Here is a 24,796-nt window from a genome sequence, read left to right as displayed (position 1 = left end):
CTTATAAGTATGTGCGTCATTACATTTCTTGGAAGGTGATTCTAATTCCAAATCATCAGCAATCCAAGAAATTACTTCTGTGTCTGGAAAAAAGGGCAATACCTTCATCCTCATAACAGTAGTAGTCTGTGTGTGCATGCCTGCATGTATGCCTGTGCGCCACCGTAATTGTAGTACTGCTACACTGGGTTGCTGACATCGGAGTAGACGACTGTGGAGCTCTGGTGGCCTTTTCTTCTGTGAAGTGTTGCTCTCCCATGGACAGCATCTTCTCCATAAATTGCTGCCTTAACAGACCCGGGTCGAAGCTCTGTGTTGAACCTTGTGGTTGTAACAGCTGTTGACTGAAGTCCTGTGTGAGAGTAGAAACTGTTGCTGTCGCACTGGCCGACATAACAGGTCGACTGAAGACTAGAATTTCAGCATCAGTTAACTAATGATTACTAGCGCTTCTATTAATATTTTCACCCGACATGACTAGGTTATTGCCTTCTATTATAATCTTTTGCATGCCTAGAACAACTAATATATAACTACTGAACTGTTGAATAGTTCAGTTTTGGTAAAGGATACAACGAAAGAGCAATCGTCAGTGCAAGAAGGACAATAGGAATGTGGGTCTACTGCCGACAACCGATATTTGCAATGCAAACAAGTTTTCATCAAATGTCATGAAACACATAATAATGAATACAAGTCAAGAGGCAAATAAATTGTGCACACTTATGTTATATACAGATCAAAAATCAAATACAGCTGTAATTTGGTGGCCGTAATTAGAAAAGGCTACTCGTGGGTGAGTAATGGTTTTACATTTGCTTTAATGAAGGGAACTTCAATTGATTCAAGAGTTCCACTATGTTCGGATAGAAGAAGGAGACAAGCATAATAGGCATGAGTCAGGATAAGGAAAAATTTGTGAATTCATACCACCAGTGTGTGAGTGTAAAGTCCCTCTCTCCATTTCTGATGCATTTCATTGATTTGTTGAACTTTCTAAAGAATGATGGCATTGAAAAACCATCAGTGTGCTCAGGTAGGATGTTGGTGTTAGGGCAACACATTCCTGTATCACTATGCTGCCTTGATGGAGATACTCATATCAAACAGATTTTGCAGCCAAATATAAAACAGAAATTCATGCACTATAAATAGGCCTCTGTGTATACCATGTAACAATTAAAAAAAAATAGAAGCAACATAGGCTGTGTCTAATTATAAAAATCTGGTTGCACCAATCATACAATAGTGGTCTAGAACTCTTAAAGATCACACTTACTCTGCACCTTGGGTGTGAAGTTCTTTCACTTCTGCAGCAAGAGTATTAGCCAGTTGCTGGTTAGACCGCATGTACAGGTAATGAACCAGCTCCACCCCTCCTCTGGGGAACATACCATGGGCTACTGGGGGCAAGCCCTCCATTTCTGCACCTGTAAAGACCACAAAATCATGTAGCTATGTGACATGTTGTAACTATATCATAGTTAAGTGACTGTGAAGTGGGAAGCAAGTTGTTCCTAGCTGACTGTTATATGAGAAGGAATATATATGTAGCTAGCTGACTGTGTAGTGAGAAGAAAGCTGTACCTAGTTGACAGTAATATGAGAAGTAAGTGGAGGCTAAGTTTTGTCTGTTGGCTTGCTGAACCTGCTATATAAACCTAAAGTGTGCTTCTCACTATACATTAGGTCATCTCTTGTTTTCCCAGAATAACCGCATTTGAGGTTTTTCTTTTGGAGTAAGATCGCTTCCTATGTTTTACTTTTTGTTAGTAAGACTGCGTGTTTGAAATCAATTGAAAAATATTGTTCAGGATTATAGTCAGAATACAAAGGTTTCCCGATGTGTGATTGGAACCGCAATTCTCTCATCCGTAGGCAGCCGCTCTACTGCACTGCCACTGGGCCAACGAAGGTGGAGGAGTTAAATTATCTAATTACAGTTACTGTCATTACATTGATTTTACACACACTTCAGTTATTGTTATGTAGCTTCATTAAATGATCATCTGTATTGTAATTACCCATCATTGACGATATATATGATAGAGAAAACACTTCTCCTCAGTTTTGGTAGACAATGTAAAACCATCAGGGTCGGGAAATCCGTCAGGGCTCCGCTCCTCGGCATTTCCCTCCCCATCTGGTTCTACATTGTCTACCAAAACCTCGGAGGCGTTTTCTCCAATACTTAATAACAGTTGAAAAACATGTAAGTATGTGTTGTAACCAAATATACAATATCATAATGCAAGACTGTAGTACGTAATGCTTGCGTAAATGTGATTGTCCATTGTCATGATAGATGATTGTTTTAAGGTAGTGTCCATGCAGACTCAAGATGGAAGATTGTTGTAGCCAAAGGATTGTGTTGAATAATGTATAGGATAGTGTTCATGCAGTGTCAAGTTGGATGTGTGAGTGAGTGAGTGAGTTTAGTTTTACGCCACACTCAGCAATATTCCAACTATATGGCGGCGGTCTATAAATAATCGAGGCTGGGCCAGACAATCCAGTGATCAACATGAGCATCAATCTGCGCAATTGGAAACCGATGACATGTGTCAACCAAGTCAGTGAGCCTGACCACCTGATCCTGTTAGTCGCCTCTTACGACAAGCATAGTCGCCTTTCATGGCAAGCATGGGTTGCTGAAGGCCTATTCTACCCTGAGACCTTCACGGGTCTCAAGATGGATGATTGCTGAATATAGAAGAGTGTGCTTTGTCATGGTTGGAGATAAGGTAGTGTCTGTGCAGTGTCCAGATGGAAGATTGTTGTAGCTTATTTATTGTGACATATCATTATACAAGATTATTGAAGCAGAGTGATTGTATGACACTGTGAGCCCACCTGCTGCTAGTGCATTCTTGCTCCAGCCATGTTGTGGGACAAAGGCAAGTGCAGCTTCAAGGATCCTCTGTTTAATCTGATGATCTTCCTCCTCATACTGGCCACTCCTGGAGCTGTAACAACATTTTCAGGTCTATTTTCTAAGAATTTACTGATTTTTATCATACGCAAACACCCTCTGACAAGGTCAGAAAATATGAAACAAATAGCTGCACTTTAATAAATGTAACCCTTGGCTATGAAATATAAAGGATATAGAAATAATACACGAGCATAGATTTGGATATATGGCCCGAAAAAACCAAGCAGTTCCTTGTATGATGAGAGGAATCCAGAAACCCATCTGGTAGGGCGAAAATGGAAAGTGAGTGAGTGAGTTTAGTTTTACGCCACACTCAGCAATATTCCAACTATATGGAGGCGGTCTATAAATAATCGAGTCTGGACCAGACAATCCAGTGATCAACAACATGAGCATCAATCTGCGCAATTGGGAACCGATGACATGTGTCAACCGAGTCAGCGAACCTGACCACCCGATCAGTTAGTCGCCTCTTACGACAAACATGGTTTGCTGAAGGTCTTTTCTACCCTGGGACCTTCACACAGCAGTTCAAGAGAAGAGGAAGCCCAGCAGAGGAACCGTTAGATGAAAATGTTGATATAACATAGATGATGACAGATGCTGAATGATGCTTAGAGCACATCAAACATAGCCATTCATAGTAGATATCTCTCGTGAAAGTAGTGAGAACAATAATATATGAACATGGCACGACAACATCAGTACAGGGCTTCCAAGCGTGATCAGATAAATCATCTCTCATAAGATTTGCCTTGCTTTCAAGCAGGTCCAGCTGATATTATTAAAGAATTTATTTTATAATGCCCCATTTATTTCAATACATACCTGTCCCCATTGTGTTGTTGGTTAGTTGTCTCCCCTTGACCATGGTTGTGTCTAACATGTCTACTGGAGCAAATCAAAAGACTTGTCCGAGCTGAAAAGAGAATACCTTGACATTGTATACATCTTTGGTCATATTGGCCACTACCAAATATTATGAATTGTATAAATTTGAATTTAAAAGACTTACTATGTCTCAGTTGTTGCATTTCTGTCAGTATCCATCAAGTTTATTCTCTAATGACATCTCACCCAAACAACCCATTGCAAATGAATCTTTCACATGCATGCAGCATGCTCAAGGAAAGCCTTGAGCTTCCCCAAATTCATTCACTCTCTTCCTACTGCAAAACGGCTCATTCCCACCAAACTGACTCAGAACAGCTCAGACAGCTCAGCAGAAATGAGTGAGCAAAAGGTTTAAATGAACTGAAAGTTTATTTCTATGAGACTATTGAATTTCATTTCATCTCATTTTTTGAATTGTCAGCTGGATGACTTGGCACAAAATTATGTTAATGAGGTGAATAGAACAATCTACAGACCTCGTTTGGTTGAAAACAGAACAAATAATGTGTTCTATTATGTGCAGTTTTAAGTAATATAATAATGTAATTTTCTGATTAAAATTGAAATTTTATACTTATCCTGACTCATGCTTATTATGCTTGTTCCCTTCATTGAAGTTCCCTTCATTGAAGAGGACATAAAATCAACACTCACCCATAAATAGCCTCCCTTTAGCCCATGCATTGGCATGCAAATTAGTCCCATGATCGGCCATGCTCTTCACTCTCTCCTTAATCGCCCTAGACAATGGATGTGAGTACACCTGGATCCCGATACAGCACCATACCTTCATACTTTTTCAGCTACAGCCAAAAGCAGATAACCCTAGACTATAACCTCACACCTCACTTTCCAAGCTGAACATAATCAGACAGATTGTGTTGAGGTAGCTGGCTGTACCCCAAGGAGGACTATATTCAAAGAATCTGATACCTCTTTAGGTTACTTTGATTCTTTTTCATTTATTCCTCCACATACACAGAGTATGTAACCCCAAACTCCAACTCCTCTCTCCCTTCTTTCTCCTCCATGTCAACCTCTTCACATACCTCAGGGACTGAAATTTCGTATTCAGGAGAGGTAGCCAAGGGTGGTATTACTAAGGCTGAACATGAAGGGCCCTGAAGGTCAAGAGGAGCCGAAAGTGTCGAGTCGCTCTGTCCCCTGGTAGCCCCATGCCAGGGCGCCGAGGTTGCATCACATGGAGCCTTTTTGAAAGCACCTGAACTGGATGAGGACTACAAGCTCATCAACAATGCTCAGACTCATACTCATAAAGTGGATGATAAACAGATGGTGCAATTGTACACAAATACCAGATGGACCTTTTTCAGACTTGCATGATTAATGAGACATGACCATCTCTTGCTTTCAGAATATGGAGAACAAAGAGGATAGTAGTATCTTCTCAGCTCTAATCACAAAAAGGAAGGATTAACAGTTTATGTCCAAGCACTTGGTCTCAACATCAGCTGGATTAACTCTCCTGAGGAGACAAGGCTTATTAGTGGCATCATCTTGGAGCAACAGGTTTACAAAGTTACTCACAAATCAGGGGAAGTCATTATGATCAAGTCCATTGATACTTTGGCCACCATCATACAACAGACGTCTCAGTGCTACTCCAACAAATCGAAAGCCAGGAAGCCAGGGAAGTATGCCAAGTAAGCGGCAAGGGATTCCTTCACCCCCGGAAACAACAAAAGCTCCCTGAAGAAAAACACGCTCTTCCAGCCATTCCTGTACAACCATCACAAGTGGATGGACGTCTGCAATGCTGCTGTGAAAGTTCGGTTATCCTCCATGATGACTATGTCTCTAAGACACAAAGGATGGGATAAGGATCAAACTAAAGGGCATACTGCCTCTCACAAGAGACCCAGCTCTCTTCAATTATGCAGAGAATCAAGAGGACAAACTAGCTGATGCCATAACGTTCTTAGAGGAAAAAGGCACAGTTGAAGAATTAAATCTGCAGGATCTTATGCCTGGATTCTTCTCCCCATGTTTTCTTGTACCAAAGAAAAATTCCAAGGAAAAGTTCAGGTTCACTTACAATATTACAATTCAACAAGGATAATCTACTCAGACCCAAGATGTTCAGGATGATCCACCTACGACATTTCATCTTTCCAGCGGATTACCTCACAAGCATTGCCCTACAGGATGTGTACTTACACATCTGGAATCCACAAAATATCTGCGCTTCCTATTCAACTGTCGCCACTTCCAGTAGAATGTCCTACTGTTTGGAATATCACTGTCCCCTTCAGTGTTTACTCTGGTAACCAAACCCATCATAACCTACCTACATCATCAAGAGCTATACAGTGCCTTTTACCTGGGAAACAGCATTCAAGTACATCATGAGATAAAGGCAGTTCACAGTGCAGTTGGAGTTCACCATCAGACTTCTCACACAACTTGGATGGCTTGTAAATCTATCAAAACCAGAGATGGAGCCTCCAAAAATATGTACAATACCAAGGGATTCAATTCATCACTTTATTGAACCGCACTGTAGTCCCAGGAGGACCAAGATTTAAGCTATGATTGAGAAAGCACTACTCTCTCCATTACCACTATGACAGTGGCAGTGTCTAAAACTCTCAGTCTTCTCACCTAAGCTCAGGATCTGAACCGAAGGGGAAGAGTGCAATTACACCCACTACAACAGTTTCTTAATACTCACCAGGGATTGGGAAAGGCAGGGGCCATGGGCCATTTTGCACATTAGAATACAAAATGGTCCATTAAAATTTTGAAACTTACTATTGATGCAAGGGCAGTGAACTCTTTTAAATTCTCAAAATGGCTAATAATCCTGAAAATGGCCCATTGTCAAAAGTCTCTTTCCTAATCCCTGCTCACCGGAACAGTTTGGATCAGATAGCCCTACCGGACTGGATTGGTGAAGAGGAGTCATTCCTATCCAACTCTGTGTGAGAATGCTTTTCTAATGCTCCATGTGGATTTGCTGAACGTCATCCTTGCAACTAATGTCAGAGTGTTCCTCTGACCTGCATGATCCTTTGGAGTGGTGATCATTCTGTTCATGCAATCGCACAGGCCTGTGCATGTGCTCCAAATCCTACAGCAATGATGATCAATATCTAGATCTGTAACATCCAGGAGATGCATGAGGTGAATCCTTCATGCTGGAACATGATCTGAGCATTCATGCACTAGCTCACTCGGCAAATGGTGGCTCCTCTGAACTTCAAGATGATGCAGCAGAATGTGAGGACTTCCTCAAACATGAGTGTTTGTCCAATGCTTCCTACAAGAGTGCATTCCCGCCTGCAGATCATGTGCACAAGGCTAACATCATCGCTGATGACTGAAGTCTCCTTTCCTCTGAGAAGTGGCACTCAGTGATGTTCATCATATGTTCCGTGAACCTGTGTCAAAGGTCTGGGGTGCAGATGATACATCCAACATGTTGAAGTTACAAGTTGAGGTTGCAGATGTCTCTGCATTGATGGAAGGCCATTCATTGAGTGAAGCGCTGATCCGGTGACAGTCATTGAAGGTCTAGTAGATACAGATCGATGAGAGTGAGATGCCTCACTGACGATCGGTACCTCGAGAAGCAGCAGAAAAGGCTCATCATATACATTTATTTAGAGGCTGAAGACTGAAGCCCTTGATGATGTAGATAACTTCAGCTTCTATGCTTGTGATGATCCCAACTCTGATGATGACCTTTTGTGGGACTAGGCTGATGCCTCTGTGCTGTCATGGCTCTGACCCCAAGGTATGCCAAACGATTAACGAGAAACATGTACATCAGCAGCAGTCAACACTCGGTTACTAGACGCGTTATTAACCGATTTACCAGACATGACTTGAAAGTGCCTTCCTGTTTTGTCCTTTGCATGTGTGTGAACAACAAACAAGTATACACTAAATTCAGTATCAGACAAATTCTTACAGAGTTGACAGCAAACACAGGAATAATATACTCTAGAGCAAGATGGATGTGCGGATCAGCCACAGACAGTCAGTTTTCACAAAATATTGATAAGAAATACAGACTGAAAGCCGTAACAACTACATTTTGATTAGGCACCTAAATATAAAAGGATATAAATGCTGTATAGGGACTCCAACATGAATTGAATCATCTTGCAGGGCAATGGAGGAGAGTCATGTGACTGATAAGGGTGCTACGGCAAAATTAGGCTACTCATGGGTGGGTGTGATTGTACGTCTGCTTCAAGAAGAACTTCAAAGGGATTTCAAGCGTTCCACCGTCTTCGCTTAGAGGGAGGAGATAAGCATAAAAGCATGAGTCAGGATACAGAAAAATAAGTTATTTAGTAGCCATAATATAGCAATTATTTATCAACTTTTATCAACTGCTTTTCATGTCAGCTTCATCCAAGACAAATGAATCTTTGGACCAAACTTAAGTGAAGAGAATAATTGTATAACGTCACATTTTACACTTGTCACCAACAGTATTTCATCCATAACATCACTAACAGTTATACAGCATTGTAAACCAAAAGTTACTGTGTTCTGTAATCTGATGATCAAATGGTATCAGATTCCCAGAAACTGCAAGACTGTTCACTGCGTATTGACATGTAAACAATTGTTTTGTGTCATCAACAGTGGTGACGTCATTCAAATCATATTGTGATGTAAAGTTAGAATGATGTCACAAATGAGCAACTCCAGATGCTACCATGGGAACCAGCTGAAACGGCCAGCTGATGACACTTCACTGCTGTACCCCTACTCGATGTAAACGAGTGCAGACAGTAAAACCCTTTTGGTTTACTTTTTTGTTTACAATGTCGATAAACATCATGTGTTGGCCAATTTCCGGCTGACGCCATCGGTTCCAAATGCATTCCTGTCCTTCAAATACTCAATAGCACCCAGAAATTGGCCAACACATGAAGTTTATCTCCTAAATATAATTATAGAGACTTTATATGAACCCATCATCGCCTGACATTGCAATAACTAGTTTAAAGAAAATTCAGAAACCTATTACCATATCAATCAAAAGCACAAAATGTAACTGGGTTTAACATCAGTAGCTACCGATTACGCCACAAACTGAGACAATGAGGACAAACAGTACTTCTGCTACCTACAAACCTACAACAGTTGGTTTGGCACCATCCCTCCGAGGACTTGCAATTAGAGTTAAAACTAAATTGTACACTACAATTTAAACCATGGAGAGTTGACAAGTTTTGAATGTGAAACTTATGTACTCTCTAACGGTACAATTATTTTATGTTACTGCAGTACTTCGAAGGTACAGGCACTAACAATATCAGCTATTGACTCGTTCAATCAAATTATAAGATTATTGTTACTTTTAATATTTACAACACATTATGATTACACGATGCCATTTAGGAAGTGGTCAAATGCAACATATGTCATATTTGGGATTTCACTACCTCAGTAAAGTACAAATTCTAGTACTTTTTGGGTTGAGTCCCATCCGGGATTTGAACTCGCACCCTCAGAGTCAGGCACCTAATCGCCAGCACACAAAGTCAGCCACCTAACCCGCTCAGCCACCGTGGAAGTCGACAAAGAGATTAACCAAGGCATACAGTCTCACAACCAAAAGTCATATAAAAATATGATGTTTCCATGCAGTGCCTGTCTTTTTCCAGATCATATAAGTGTACAGATGCATTCTTAACAACTGACACCTTGAAAAGTAAATGGCTAGTAGTGCTGCAATTCATACAGAAACCACACTGACTACTACGCATAAAATTACTGCGTGTGAGTATCACAACTATCTATTGCTGACCCTGCATTGCAAACATAGCATGGCAATGAAATGGGCGCTGTGATTTTAGGGATCACCAGTATCATCCCATCCAGGAACAGCTAGTGCAGCAGCAGAGCATCAGACAAATTTCACCACTTGACCGGGTTTCATGCTTGTCGTAAGTGGTGACTAACAGGACTGGGTGATCAGGCTCGCTGACTTGGCTGACAAATGCCATCGCTTCCCAACTGTGCAGATCAATGCTCATGCTGTTGATTGTCTCGTCCAGACTCCATTATTTACAGACAGCCCCTAACATGTGAAACAACACTAGGAAACTTACAAACATCTCTAGTTTAAACATGGTACCAGGAATACTCAAATTATTTTTGTGATTCACCTAGGTAAATTTACACATTTGAAGTTCATTTTAATAAATTTATGGCACATCTAAAACTAAACTGGCACACTTAAATTATCATGACAGTGCCCCTGAGGCACACTTGAAAAAAAATTAATTTTGATCCCTGAAGTTACTGATACATATTATAAAAGTGATGAAAGAACATCTTTTCATTGACATACAAACCATAAATGGTGTCAAACACACTGATCATGCTGATAAGTGAAAACAAGAATCTGAAAGAAATGATCTTATTCACTTTTATTCAGTATCTTGAATGTTTACAATTAGAGTGTGGACAAAAAGATAAACAAAGAATGCACAATTAAATGTTATTTTGCATGTAATGCTTTCTGTTGATCAAACAGTTCAAGTAGTCTCACTAGAAGGCTTTCAGTCATATCAAATGTAACCAGGGCTGACTGCAACACATTCATTCGCTGTGCTTTAGGCATACTAGACAGAGATTGTCCACCTACACACACACTGAAATCCAAGTCCTCAGGAAGAGGCCACTGGTCACCCTTGGCTTCCTGGAGGTTGGTGAGTTCCAGCTTGTAATGAGCTGTTGACATGTCCAAGCCTTTCCTTATGGCATCAAGAAACTCAATTTCATATTTTGGAAAGTAGGTCCATATTCCTGTAATGTTTTGATTTGGTTTGTCTCGAATGATCAGGAATCTTAAAAGGTTCAACACAGAGATTATTCTATCTGAATTCTCCAACAGGTCAGTTGCCGGACCATCAGGTAGTTTCATCAACAACTTCAAAATCTTGTCAAGATAATTTCCAATGAAAAACCTTTCTGGAACTTCACACAGAAGGTTATCTCTAATCTGTTCCTTGAGTATCTGTGTCACGAAGCCTTGGACACCTGAGTGTTCACATGATGCAATGATCATATGAAGGAGCTTGTACCGCCCTTCAGTAATAAAACACTTGATGAATACAGGTAACAGTTGTACACACATTTGCCTTAGTTTCTTAGCAGGGCAGTGAATCATGACTGCCAGCATATCGGAAATCATGTTCATATAAGCATTGTTATCTAATATATCAGCTGAAAGTGAACCTAGCTGAAGTACATCCAAAAAGCTGTTTAACAAGAGCAACCCTTTGTAGATTATGAGGAATTCCTGTCTCTTCAGACACAGCGAGATAAAGGGCAAATTGAACTCCAGAAGATAACCATGGCTGTAAATGCTTGGTAGTCTGTCAAGGCCGAGATGCTCCACATACATCAGGTATGACAAACAAGCTTGAGCAAGCTTAGGGACTGACTTCACATACTTCCAGTTTTCCACCTTATCATCCGTCTCCACAGCACTAGGCATCTGGCCATCAAGACGCCTCTCGTTTTCCTCATTCTCTCTCACCATAGCATCTGTGTCTTCTGTATCCTCAACATCATCTACATGTCTTCTGTCAGATTCATAGCGTGCCAGTTGAAGATACTTATGAAAATTTCTTTCTACATGTACAAGAAGATCAAGAGTTCTCTCAGCTAGGCACCTGCTTGTTGTCTTTGCCTTTTGTTCCTTTCTATTGTATTCCAAGTCTAAGTAGGCCAGAGGATGCTCTAAGAGAAAATAGAGATGTTTCTTCAGGGTTAGAACCTGGGGGTTATTCCCTGTCCTACATGCCTTGAACAGAGATACTTCTTCTACAAATGGTTCTAAGAAGTTGAGGTAAGCAGACAGAACACCCTCAATTCTGTGAACATCAGTATCAGAATCAAGCAGTTGTTGCTCTTCATCTTCAAGATCAGTAAACTGTGGATGTGGTAGAGATTTAATGTGAGCTGAAAGTGTTTCTAAAGCAATGTCCAAAGAATGAAATCTTTTCGAGGGCAATTTCATAAGGGTTGCTTGAGATAATCTTAAAAGTGTACTGTATTTTACATCATCATTAAAACAGTCTGCCTGCTCCAAGAGTGCCAGAATCATCTCTTTGGGATTACCATTACGAACTAGGTAAGACAAGCATCTCTCACATGCTTCAAAGAAGTTAGGATTCTTGTCAAGAATGTCCTTTGTAATATATTGTGTTAGTACTGATGTCAGTTCCCAGAATACACTCTGGTTTGACAACTTATGTTCAAGGATGTATGTTTTTAGTCCTTTGGCATCTCGGAACTCCACACATTCTTTTATCTGAGTAATTAACTGCTGACCATCTGTGATTCTTTCCATTAGCACAGGCTCACTTCTTCCATCCATTTCAAACTTCAGTATAAAAGCAATACTTTGTCTTCAACTTCTCCTTCCACACAAAGAATATCACAGAAAATCTGAAAAGGAAAAGAGACCAAGTTAGCTGCTGGCTTTTATCAAATGTTTTGAAACATTAATAAGATTTATATCATGCAGATATTTCAGAGGGAACAAAACAGAAACTTTAAAAAATATTGATCATATAGGACATAAATGTACAGACAGTTTTAAGATAAAAGCCAGCACATAACTTCACCTCTGGCTTAAATTCATTCAATATTCTTCCGAGTCTTTGAATGTCATTTAGAAGTGAAAATACATAAGAATGAAGATTTTTATGGATATCAACTTCTTTATGAGAGAACACAACGTTTCGGAGTTAATGCTTACTCCTTCATCAGGTGACCAAAATAATAAACATGATATGACTTAAAACAAATAACTCTCAATAAACTTCTGACTGGCACAGTTAAATTCTTAAAAGTCTATTAATCCTGTGCGATGGCAATCAAATTCTAACTCTCCTTTCCAAGTAAAGTGAAATTGTTCAAAATACAGATATATACTAGACACATAAAGAAACTGTACACAGAATATATAAATATCGGCACATAGAATCTCTATACATAAGTACAGGTGTGAACACAACAAGTATTGGAGACAATCAAATGCTCACGCACGTGCCCAATGAAATGACATCATTGGTGGTTGCCTATGGACTTGCAATGTGTCATTGCACATGCAGCTGCGCACATGTAAAACTCAGAAATTGCTGCCAGTGTCCTACGTTTCATCTTTGGTCATTCAAACGTTCACAAATTCTCATAAGAAATCACATGCACATCATGCCAATATTAACATCTGCCACTGTAATGGTTTAAGCAGGAATGAGCCAACAACAGGTGTCCACATATTTCTAATGCCATCACAACCCGATAACAGCATTGGTCATTTGTTATCACAACAAAGATGACGTTGCCGACCACCCAATTCTGGGTGTCCCTAAGTAACGACATCAAGACAGGACATATGGAATCAGCTGACTCGTCTCAAATACAAATTCCACACAGCAGTGACCTCTCAGACCATTCCAGGACTGCGCCGTATCCATCCCATCACTGTCAGTTACATGAGTTTTGGGTTTGACCACAACGCACTGCCATTCTGACACAAAGTCATAAAAACAACTATATACAATGGTCACACCCTTCCGTGATTTCGTTGTGTGACCCCTTACTTTATTCTGAAGTTCTGATGGATATTGATCATTATGGATATTGATCATGTTCTTTTGACATTTTGTAGTGGTGATTGAGTGAGTGACATGAGAATCGATCTGCGCAATTGGGAACTGATAACGTGTCAACCAAGTCAGCGAGCCTGACCACTCCATCCCGTTAGGCGCCTCTTACGACAATATATTCCAACACTGAAATAAATTCATTGACTGTTTTTTATACCTGTTGCAGTTTGTTGAATGTATATTTAGGGTGAGGTATGGGTAAGAGTTCCACTCGTACTCCCCCTCCCAAAACATTAACTTATGAACTGTCACTCAAAATAATCACTAGTTATACCATCAATAATGTGTGTAAGGCATGAAAAACAATATATGACCTGCAATAACTGCCGTTCCCGTATTCAGCCTCGGAAATCGAATGGGTGTCCACATCGGTTGAGGTCAGCATAACAACATTGCCATTTGTAAGCTATATTCCACACAACTAATCAATACTCAAGAAAAGTACTATGGACCTCTACTGGCCTCCAAAGTAAACGGAGCCAATGTCCTCTAGGATTTGCATAACAATGTCTTTCTCGGCACTACAGCGATACATATATTTGGCTAGATGTAGAGCAAAGTAGTGTCGCCGAGTGTGTGTTGTCGGTACTTGCCTTTTGATGCACCACCACCGGTTTTCGATCAGGTTTGTACAGACACCTGTGGGGGGTGGGGGAGGGATTTTGCACTAAATACCAGTAATCATTACTGGAAATGGTGGATTATTTGTAAATCATTCGCGAGAAATAACTAATGAATACACTTACCTTAAAAGTTCTCTAAATGGTTGACTGTACTATGGGTGTAACCCAGGTCAGACAGCCTTCCAACACTCTGTAACAATATAACTACTCCCCCACCACTTTCCTACAAATCACATCAAGTCATGTCCGTCGGTCGTGCGTCTCTACAGGAACAAGACAGAACTGTCTAGTCTCCCTACAAATAGCACACAAAACCCACTGACCCTCTACCATCATACCTCTATGATACTTGTGTTTCCCAAATTTACTTTCGTCAATTCCCATCGTCAAGCCAGCCCCACCAATTCTGTCCAAACCATTCTTTTCAGAGCATGCCTCTCTACAATACATGAAATAGTCCAATATATGTTTCTCTTGGGGTTTCTAGGACTTCCCCATCACCATCACAATCAATACTCATTTCTCTGATTATGTCTGCATATGGCATTTTATGAGCAAAGCAGTAGGTGAGCAAAACAGTTTTTCTCAGTGACAAATTCGACCCAGAATACCATGTATACCTCCTGTGATGGAATTTGATTTTTTGTTACTTTTTTAACATACTTTGCGGTTACACTAGAAACGATAGTCAGGAACCTTACCCTTGCAATTAACTGCATAAGTGTGAGTTAGTACTTGCTGACAGTAAAAACAAGTTGCTTGGGTTGCTAACACCCTGCACCGCTGGCAAAAAGAAACAGCGCTCTTGGTGCTATCTAAATGTGAAATTAGAAAGAAAAGGTACATGGGCAGGGGTGTTTAGCATTGTCCAGAACGTGTAACAACCCGAGGTGCTGGGTAGACGTTACGAGGGTGTGTGGGGTGACACACTGCATCGACAGGTGAAAGTATGGGAGAGCGTGGAGGTGAGACAGACTGGAAGGGGTCTGCAGGAGTTACACTGCACTTATGGGGGCGACTTGTTTCAGATGTTTTAGAGAATGCAATGTTTAATAATGCATTTACAACGTGCTTGAACGTGAGGAGACAACATACTAGGATTTGCAGGAGGTACGAGAGCAGAGTTAGTACTATTACTGCTGGTGTTATTGTTTTGAGTGAGGAAAAAGATACACCTGTGCTGGACACTGAACAATTGCCAGGCTGACTGTCACTCATTCATCGATCAGTTGATGGGTCACTAACACTTGATGAATCCGGTGAGTCCCCGTTCATGTCGTCAATCACTCTCTAGTCTGGGTCGATGTCACCATCCGATGAGGGAGAAAAAAAATCCAAAAGTGGGTCTTGAGAAGAAGAGCGCTCATGATCTCTTACTACGTTAGGGGTAATGTCTATAATAGAGGATGACGACATGCCTTCTAAATTTTGTCTTTCTCTTTCACCGGGAATGTGTACCACACTCAGTCAGCGAGGGTTTCGCATGGGAATGACGACAACATGTATGTTTTATCCAAAAATTGATTGAGTTTTAGTTTTACGCCACAGTCAGCAATATTCCAGCTGTATGGCCGCAGTCTGTAAATAATCGAGTCTGGACCAGACGATCCAGTGATCAACAACATGAGCATTGATCTGCGCAATTGGGAACCGATGACATGTGTCAACCAAGTCAGCGAGTCTGACCACCTGATCCCGTTGGTCGCCCTTACGACAAGCTGAGTCACCTTTTATGGCAAGAATGGGTTGCTAAAGGTCTATTCTACCCCGTGACCTTGACGGGTTCATTCAATCATGGGACGTCATGACATACAAGCAACTCGTACCAAAATCATCATATGCACGGGAAAAGCTCACCAGGTGATCTCTCATTCAAATTTCGCACCCACCCACCAACAGAGTATGACATCACAATTTCTTTTCTACAATTAGTTTTTATGCCAGTATTACCTCCATATGTCAACACAGTAACGAAAATTTTTTTTAAAAATTCACGGGGAACGAGGTTCGATCTCTTGAACTCACCACGCTCAACTCTAACTGTACCTCCGCTTTCCTGGGAGCCATCGAGTCTTCTGAATTGCGCCCGGTAATTAATACAATACAACCCACGCAAAAGCATACAAACCAGCGTTCTGCTCTGTCACCAATCTCACTAGCACTGAGGTAAGACGGAGGACTCTCGACCAGACGACGGGTTCGGTTCCCAGAAGCAACATCATTTCTTTCAGATTTAGTTAAGTTCTTCATTAAATTGTTAGCTATGTAGTTCACTTGAATGCTTACACCACTAACATTAGATGTATTAAAGTAGTATGTTAATTCACTGGAAGTTGCTTGTTACGAGAACAGACAGGCGGAGCAAAGTCGAAGGAAGTAACAAGGAGACAAAGTAAAAGGACAAAGGCGTTTAATTTTTGCTCACTGCCCTAAATCCCCCCCCACCTCGGGGTATGCATGTCAGATTGTAATTTTGGCTTTTGATTAGGGTGGGGGTACAGACACGGAAATCTTACCATCCCCTCACCACCGTTGTCTGTACTCAGTATCGGAACTAATGCTAGTCTATTGTATGACATGCATTCGATTGAGTCATGGAAACAATCATAAACTATTACAAATGTTTAGCAGTGCTCAGTACCAGAGTCTGGTGAATGGTCGTGGTAGTCATACATCGTCAAAAACTGAAATATCTTGTTGACAACTCTTACCTATGTGGGTGTAACTGTCGAGTTTCCTGAAACAACGAACACACGCCATTCTAACTTGGTGTAAAATAGCGACGACCTTCTAACTTACTGCGGGTGAAGGGCTCCTCACAGCGACAGCGCGATGCCTTGCACAACACACTCTGGCGCAGCGATGACTTGGCATAAGTTTTTGTCAGACTGGTTCTCCCATCCTCCTTTCATTTCACCTCGAGACTGGACCCTGTCTCTTCATGCCTCAAATGATACAGTCCACAGTCGGGAACCAGCCAAAACAAGCCGGAATGACACGAGTAGTTACGAATGGCTGGGCTCTGTCTTCTCAAAACGGTTCGGCGTCAATGTTGTGGCATGAGAAGCTTCGTGCACATACACATGTATGATGAAAGTTGTGAGGGCAGAATCATTTCTATGTTTTTTTAAAGTACTAGTCTGTTGACAATGTGTATCCACTCTGTGATTTGTAAAGCAAAAAATCACTTTGGTAAAGTTGAGATGATCTAAACAATTACAAATTAATCTTATTCGCGTTACGTTTTCATTGGGATCTTTTTAAAAATATGCTTACCCTGCATGGCATGACAAAAACTGATACGTCACATAATACTTAATAAAACAATTTTGCTTTGAATTATTTGGTTAAATATAATAAATCCAATTTTAAGAAAATGAATTATCTGGATTAACTGAGAGAGGTGCACGGGACGCACTCCCTAATATCCAAATAGTTACGTTCAACAGAATCATGTAGTGGATTCATGCATGTTGTCTGTTTTGGCTACCAGAAATTGTTTTAATTGTTTGGTTAAAATGTCAAAAAATAAAAAATAAAAAAAATAAAAAAAAATAAAAATAAATAAAATAAATAAATAAATAAATAAATAAATAAATAAATAAATAAATAAATAAAACAAAAAACTGAAGAAAGAAAGAAATATAGAATAATTGTAATTCACGCCGAATGTTCGTAATTTTACTTCCTCAAATAAATTACTTTCAGGTTTGGGAAGAGTTTTTGATCACATTGCAAGGTCTGACCTTGTTAAATACCACCAGTGTGAAACAACAATGTATCTGACGGCGTACCGATCCCTTCAACAAACAGCCATAAGCAGAGTGAAACAACATTGTATGCTGAGTCAGAAAAGAAACTTCACAAAATGTAATTTTTAAAAATGATGAATAATTTTTCTCTGATGATACATCTATGTATCCGAAATGGGATCCCCATCTTTCGACTCTAGAAAGACGTTAGGAAAACCCATTCAAACCCATCCATTCTTCGTGCAAATGACGTTAGTGCCAAATCAGAGTTTGCACGTGCAGTCGATCACGTGATCTTCGTATCGACGTTTTCTTCATTTGCACGTGATGGCATTGGCTTCAAGAATTGAAAAACACTTCAAAATCACATTTCTAACGGTACTTTAAATGCCACGATTGTCAAATGTGCAACGTGAACGTGCGGTTGGCATGCTGCAAGCGGGAAGATCAGTTATTGACATCGCAAGAACAATGGGATGCAGCCGTCGTACTCTATATGGCTTGCGAGGTCGTCTACAACAAACTGGCACCACTTTTGATTGCCCACGTGTGACGTCAAGAGCAGAAGACCGTCAAATCGTCCTACGTCGCCTACGTGACAGATTTCTGCCGGCTACACGAACTAGGGTTGAGATGTTTAGAGGTCGACTGTTCTCACAGACCATTCTAAATCGTTTGCGGGCTGCCAATCTCCATTCTCGACGTCCATATCGTGGGTCAATATTGACGCCGTTTCATCAACGTCAGCGTCTGCTGTGGGTCCAACGTCACCTCCGATGGACCCAGAGAGACTGGAATCGAGTCGTCTTAGCGATGAATCCAGATTTACCCTCAGATTCGTGGAGGCAGCACAGAGTCTGGAGAGGACGTCGTGAACGGTATGCCCAATGTTGTGCACAGAAAGTCGACAGATTCGGGGGCGGAAGTGCATAGTGTGGGGTGCTTTCAGTGGGAACAACCGTTCCCGACTTCTGGGCATTCGTGGAAACCTCACAGCTGCTGCTTACTGCGACCAGGTGCTCACCCCTGAACTCGTTCCTTTCATGGCCCAGGTCTACAGTTCCAGCATGATAACATGCTCGGCCGCATACCGCAATGTTGACACGAAATTTCCTTCAAAACTTTGGAATCAACGTCATGGACTGGCCATCAAGGACCCCTGACCGTACTCTATTAGAGCACGTGTGGGATGCACTTGGCGCTGACTTGCATGAGCAATGGCGCAGAATTCCCAACCACGTGTTCACAAGCATCAGGCAGTCGATGCATCAGGCAGTGTTTGGCAGTGGTGAATGCGCGGGGCGGCCATACACAATACTGAACTGAGAAATTTCGAATTTTTTTTCTTGTGACCTGACATTCTGTATACCCATGTTTTGGAACGGCGGTGTAGTCTAATGGAACTGATTGTGGCACTGTCAGTATATCGAGTACATCACACCGATCTCAGCAATGAAATAATAACAATTTAACCGTCTTACCATCTCTTGTTCTTTCATAGTGTCCTGAAGAAAGAATGTGGAGTTTCTTTTTTGACTCAGCATATTTGACGACGTACCACTTGCTTCAACAATCAGTCATAAGCAGTGTGAAACAACAATATGTCTGACGACCTACCGATCGCCTTAACAGGCGGCCATGAACAGTGTGAAACAACATTGTATCTGACGACCTACCGATCGCCTTAACAGGCGGCCATGAGCAGTGTGAAACAACAATGTATCTGGAGACGTTCCGACCCTCTGAAAAAGCGGCCATGAGTGAGTGAGTTTAGTTTTACGCCACAGTCAGCAATATTTCAGCTATATGGCGGCTGTCTGTAAATAATGGACCAGACAATCCAGTGACCAACAACATGAGAATCGATCTGCGCAATTGGGAACCGATGACATGTGTCAACCGAGTCAGCGAGCTTGACCACCCGATCCCGTTAGGCGCCTCCTACGACAAAAGCAGAGTCACCGTTTATGGCAAAAGCGCCCATGGGCACTGTGAAACAACAATATATATGGCGGCGTACCGATCGCCTCAACAAACAGTCACAAGCAGTGTGAAAACAACAATGTATCTGACGACGTACTATTTGCCCCACAAGCAGCCATGAGCAAAGTGAAACAACAATGTATCTCACGGCGAACCGATCAACAGGGAGACAAAGGAAAGAAGATGGGATTTCATCTAATTGAACAGAAGGCTAACGAAACGCTCGTAAAATACACTACCAGTGAATGGTTAATGGTCCAGTGGATACACTTGACTATTGCCTCTTGGAAAGCGGTGGTAACATTGACATGAAGTGGAGAACGGATTCAGAACAAAGACGACTTGCTGCATCTTGGAAAGGGGTGGTTGCCCATGTAACATGAAATTGAAGAGGAGGACGGATACAATACAATGACGTGATACATGTTGGAAAGGGGTGGTTACTCATGTAACATTAAACAGAAGAGGAGAACGGTTACAATACAGTGACGTGATACATGTTAGAAGGGGGCGGTTACCCATGCAACATTAAACAGAAGAGAACGGTTACATTACAGTGACGTGGTACATGTTAGAAGGGGGCGGTTACCCATGTAACATGAAATTGAAGAGGAGGACGGATACAATACAATGACGTGATACATGTTGGAAAGAGGTGGTTACCCGTGTAACATAAAACTGAAAAAAGTGGGCGGTTACAAGTGTTACATTTATCTGAAGAGGAGAACTGACAGCGCAAACAATGAGGTGCTACATCTTGGAAAGGGACACTGATCTGAGGAAGGGCACAGTACACATAGCGGCATAAGATTAGAGTGAGTTGGATGTATTCTGGTAACAGAAATAATATTACAAGTGAATCACATGTGAAGGCAGTTATTTACCCTCGCAGTTCTGCAACTTATATTTTCACCTTCACGCCATTACTCAGAAATAATCAGAAAACGGACAGATTTCCTTAAAGAGAAAATACGAAGATATTTATGGTGTTATTTAGTTTCTCTAAATGTTTTCGAGGAAAGCAACTTCTTGTCGTGAGGACAAGCATGTAGGGCAATGTTGAACATACTCAACAAGCAGCATTTGATAACATGAACTATATCATAAACTTGAAATAGCGGCCTACAAATTCCTATGTGATGGAAACGTGTTGTAGACATTTTTGGTTTTAGGGCGAGTCAGTTGATGTAGGACGTGGTGTAATGATATAGGCTGGAGCTCCTTTACCAACAAACAGGCATTGAAGAAAGAGTGGGTGAACATTACCCAGGTACACTGATCGGTCCACGGAGCAACATAGAATTATTTGACAGATTACTCTTTGTGCATCTATTAAGAAAAGTAAGTTAACTACGGCCTTGCAGTTCTGAATTCTCATAGGGGTCAAATGAACAAGAAGACAAAGTCATCAATATTCCCCGCAACGTCAAAATATTCTTCTTGAATATGTCTACTAATTATGATTACAGTATGTCAATGGTTTGGTGTGCATATGGCAGAGTGGAAGTAGAGTATTGTAATGTTTTACAGTTCTGCTCCGGAAAAGAACACTACCACCAAATTAAGTGGAGGTTGCAATGGAAACGTTAAACATTATTTTATTCAGAAATCCAAAACTATCAAGAGGCACCAGTATACCACCAGACCTATCTGTGTGCCAAGTTTGGTGCATAAGAAGTGAACGGTTTAAAGTTCAGCTCTGCGAAAGACCTCAACCCCCAATTTCAGTCAAACCTGTTATGGAAACCACAAAAAAATAATAATAATAAAATTCACACACTGGTGTAACCCCCAAAAGCACATCTAGGGATCATGGTGAACATGGCAAACGTGTGTATCAAGTTTGGAAAAGCGTGGGAGATCTGCGCCGGGCAAGATAACATCCTCAAAGATATAGTCTATGCCATGTTTCCATGGAAATCGCAAAAAATACAATGCCAGTCTGGGTCTAATTCCAGAAAGGTGCATCTAGGTTTTCAGCTTGACGCGTGTACCAAGTCAAGTATAGTTCAGGAGATATGCCTCGGACAAACGGTACGACGTATGAACTCATTTCTGTATTCCCCGCAACAAACGAACTAAACAGCCTTATCTGAAACCAGCCAGACCTACCAGCTACCTGTATACCAAGCAAGCGCGAATAAGACAGTACAGTACAGTAAGAAAGTTAAGTAGTTAGCAATTTTAGACTGAGAGGACAGACAATTCGTAATAGGTTACACAAATGGAACCTACATGCCCGACGGCCGTTTCCTATCCGTCCATATGTTATTGACAGGGCAGTACTACTGTGACAACAACCTGGAAGCATACGTGGTGAAATGTGCTCGCCACATTGACGTTATCTTTCAGGATGACGACGCAAGAACACGCTTGAGTGTTATTGTTACTGCGTACCTCCAACAGAAGGATCATCTTACCATGGCCAGCACTCAGTCATCAGTCTGACATATTTGGGATATTACTTTGAACAATCACCGACCATACTCAACAATCGCGGCAATGTCCCACAGGAAGCGTGGAATGAAATGAACCAAGTTGATATTTGACGTTCGATTAGGAGTATGTCTCAAAGGACTGTCTTGAGAATAGAGGCGGATTCATGTGACAATAATCAGTTTGACTTTTCTTGGCAAATGACATGATGAACTTCAGGGCTCTTGGGTCAATTATCTAACCAAATCTGTTGTCATCTGGCTGTTAACAACTGATGCAAATCTCATGTCTCTGTTACACAGTTAATCTATTTATCCTATTAAAGACATAAAATATCATACGTTGTAATACCTTTTCATTGAACCTCTCCACTCAAAATGTGCAGTTCTGATGGAAATGATGAAAGGGCAATATTTATCTATTAACACTTGATCCGAGAAGATCTGGCCTTCAGTAATTGTGCTTGGCGTATACAGCTGAGGCGAATAACGGCAGTCACCGCTGAGTCACAGTGACTTGATAGATACGTGTCTCTGTCACAAAGATCTGTGCTCACGATGTCAGTCACTGAATTCTCTGGTCCAGACGCAATTATTTACAGAACACTGTTCAAGAGCTGAACTATTGCGGAATGCATTGGTAGACTAAACACATTTTGTAAATACTGGAAAGTGGCGGCTATGTTGGCATGGGCTCTGTTGAGAACATCGCAACAAATTTTCAGTCGCTGTTCCCAAGGCTTTTGATTGCCTATCAGCAGGCACCATATTCATCGTCTCGCCGTTGATGGAAGTCAGACAGCTGATTTCGTTAAGTGATGAATCGTGTGTCCATATGTGTTGTTGTTGTTGTTGTTGTTGTTGTAAATCATTATGTCCAAAGTTTAGGGGGAAATACTCCACAGGCAGAACAGCTGACTAACATCTTTAAAAAATATTGCATGTGATGACAGACAGATTCATGAACAGACAATATTCACATTTTCTTTGTCTTATTGAAGTACCAACGCAATATGCAGATTTGTTTGCTGCATGAAAATATCAAGAAAAAAGCAGTTTATTACACATGTAATTTATACAATTTAAGAGGGAATAGCATGCTGAATGGTTATAACAAAATCTGGCGTAAAACGTTCGGGACGGACTGATCGCACACCAAGCATTTCGGTGTTTGTTTTACACGTTACAAATGGCATGCATTCAACAAACTATGATCTGGTTAGCACATTCATAGGTTTTCATGGAGCATTTGTTGAAGCTTTAAACTCTAAGTTTAACTTACGTATTCGCAGCAAGTTCTCATTTTGCATTTCGCTTCTTTGATAAATAATTACCCTTAATATATAGCAACCGAATACCCGAATATTGATAAAATACTCGAAAAACAAACTCTGGTAAGAGGATATAGGCGAAGATGTGATTTTATCAAATACAGTCTATCACTAGTTCTACTGGTAAATGTTTAATGATATACGTCATGGAAATCAGCTCCCTACTTCCTCCCACACACTTCCTGCTGTCCTGGGAGATTAATACGTCGCTGATGTTTGCTGATTAATCATACCAGACTCATACTCTTCCTAGTTTATTTCTATTTTATGTTCGTAACTGCTGGTATCGATGTTTATTAACGTCGCCGAACCCGTCCTGTTTTGTTTGGTTATTAAGGGGAACGTATAACGTCAGTTACATTCCTTTAGAGCGAGATGGTGGTCATGTCCTGTCGTGTCCTGAAGACAGAGTCTGTTGTCAGGGATGGCTTAAGCGGGCTTTTACCTCACACGCCATGATTGTATATTAAATTTTAAGTTGGATATCTTTCTGTAGACTTCGAATAGTTTGTATCAGGCATCATCACACTCGTTTAAAAAATGTTGATTCCCAAGTAATGGGACAATATATGAAAATGGATCATTTGAGCTTTTAACAATATTTCATTTAGTTTTGATGTGGTGGAACGTCCACTGTAGGTAACTGATTTTGACAACTTTGGTGAGCCAACACTTGTACGGCTCTCCACGAGATAGGCACCTCTTCCCACAATACATGTTTCAGCGTTGTTCCTCCCGACCGGCTGTGGACCGTTGGCTCTCCAACACTCTCTCGCCTGGAGGCTTTGGGGCGATTTCAGCATTTAAAGATGTCGATTGTAGGAACAGTACATGCTTCCCTTGGTAAGCAACGACGATTACACTGAAACTAAAAAATGTTAATTTCTAGTCTCCAAGGTCAGGCAAATCCCTCTTCGCTTCGCCTAGCCATCGGAGTTCTTAACAAGCCAAACTGTATGCTCGGCGAAATTGTGTTGTTGTCGACTCCACCATTGATGCTATAGAGTGTAGAATGTTGGAGAATACCTAATGCTTTTTATTATTGTTTTCAAATGAGTATAAACAGACTTGAATCGGGGCAGGTGTCGACATTGTCTAACGAACATTAGACGGGTTCAGGGGTGTGTAGTGGTGTAGAGTGGAGAGTCTAAATTTACTTTGAATCGTTTGAT

At 41.0% G+C, this 24,796-nt stretch overlaps 1 protein-coding gene across 2 annotated transcripts in view; it reads right to left on the bottom strand.

Moving 5' to 3' along the window:
• The window catches only part of LOC137257843 (ubiquinone biosynthesis protein COQ9, mitochondrial-like), a 39,823-nt gene extending 22,851 nt beyond the window's left edge, over positions 1-16,972 (bottom strand). The window contains exons 1-4 of one of the 2 annotated variants that reach the window (XM_067795322.1): positions 16,835-16,971; positions 3,764-3,854; positions 2,854-2,966; positions 1,280-1,430 (exon numbers count right to left, since the gene is read on the bottom strand). In XM_067795322.1, the coding sequence (XP_067651423.1) occupies positions 1,280-1,430; positions 2,854-2,966; positions 3,764-3,854; positions 16,835-16,883 (404 nt within the window). In that variant the 5' untranslated portion in view covers positions 16,884-16,971. Of the gene's footprint in view, positions 1-1,279; positions 1,431-2,853; positions 2,967-3,763; positions 3,855-10,226; positions 12,275-16,834 lie in introns of those variants that run through there. The other variant, XM_067795321.1, reaches the window with a different exon arrangement.
• Between the last annotated feature and the right edge of the window lie 7,824 nt (positions 16,973-24,796).

The sequence above is a fragment of the Haliotis asinina genome, chromosome 12 (genome assembly GCF_037392515.1).
Source record: "Haliotis asinina isolate JCU_RB_2024 chromosome 12, JCU_Hal_asi_v2, whole genome shotgun sequence".
NCBI lineage: Eukaryota > Metazoa > Mollusca > Gastropoda > Lepetellida > Haliotidae > Haliotis > Haliotis asinina.
This window is presented reverse-complemented; position numbering and strand designations above follow the sequence as displayed.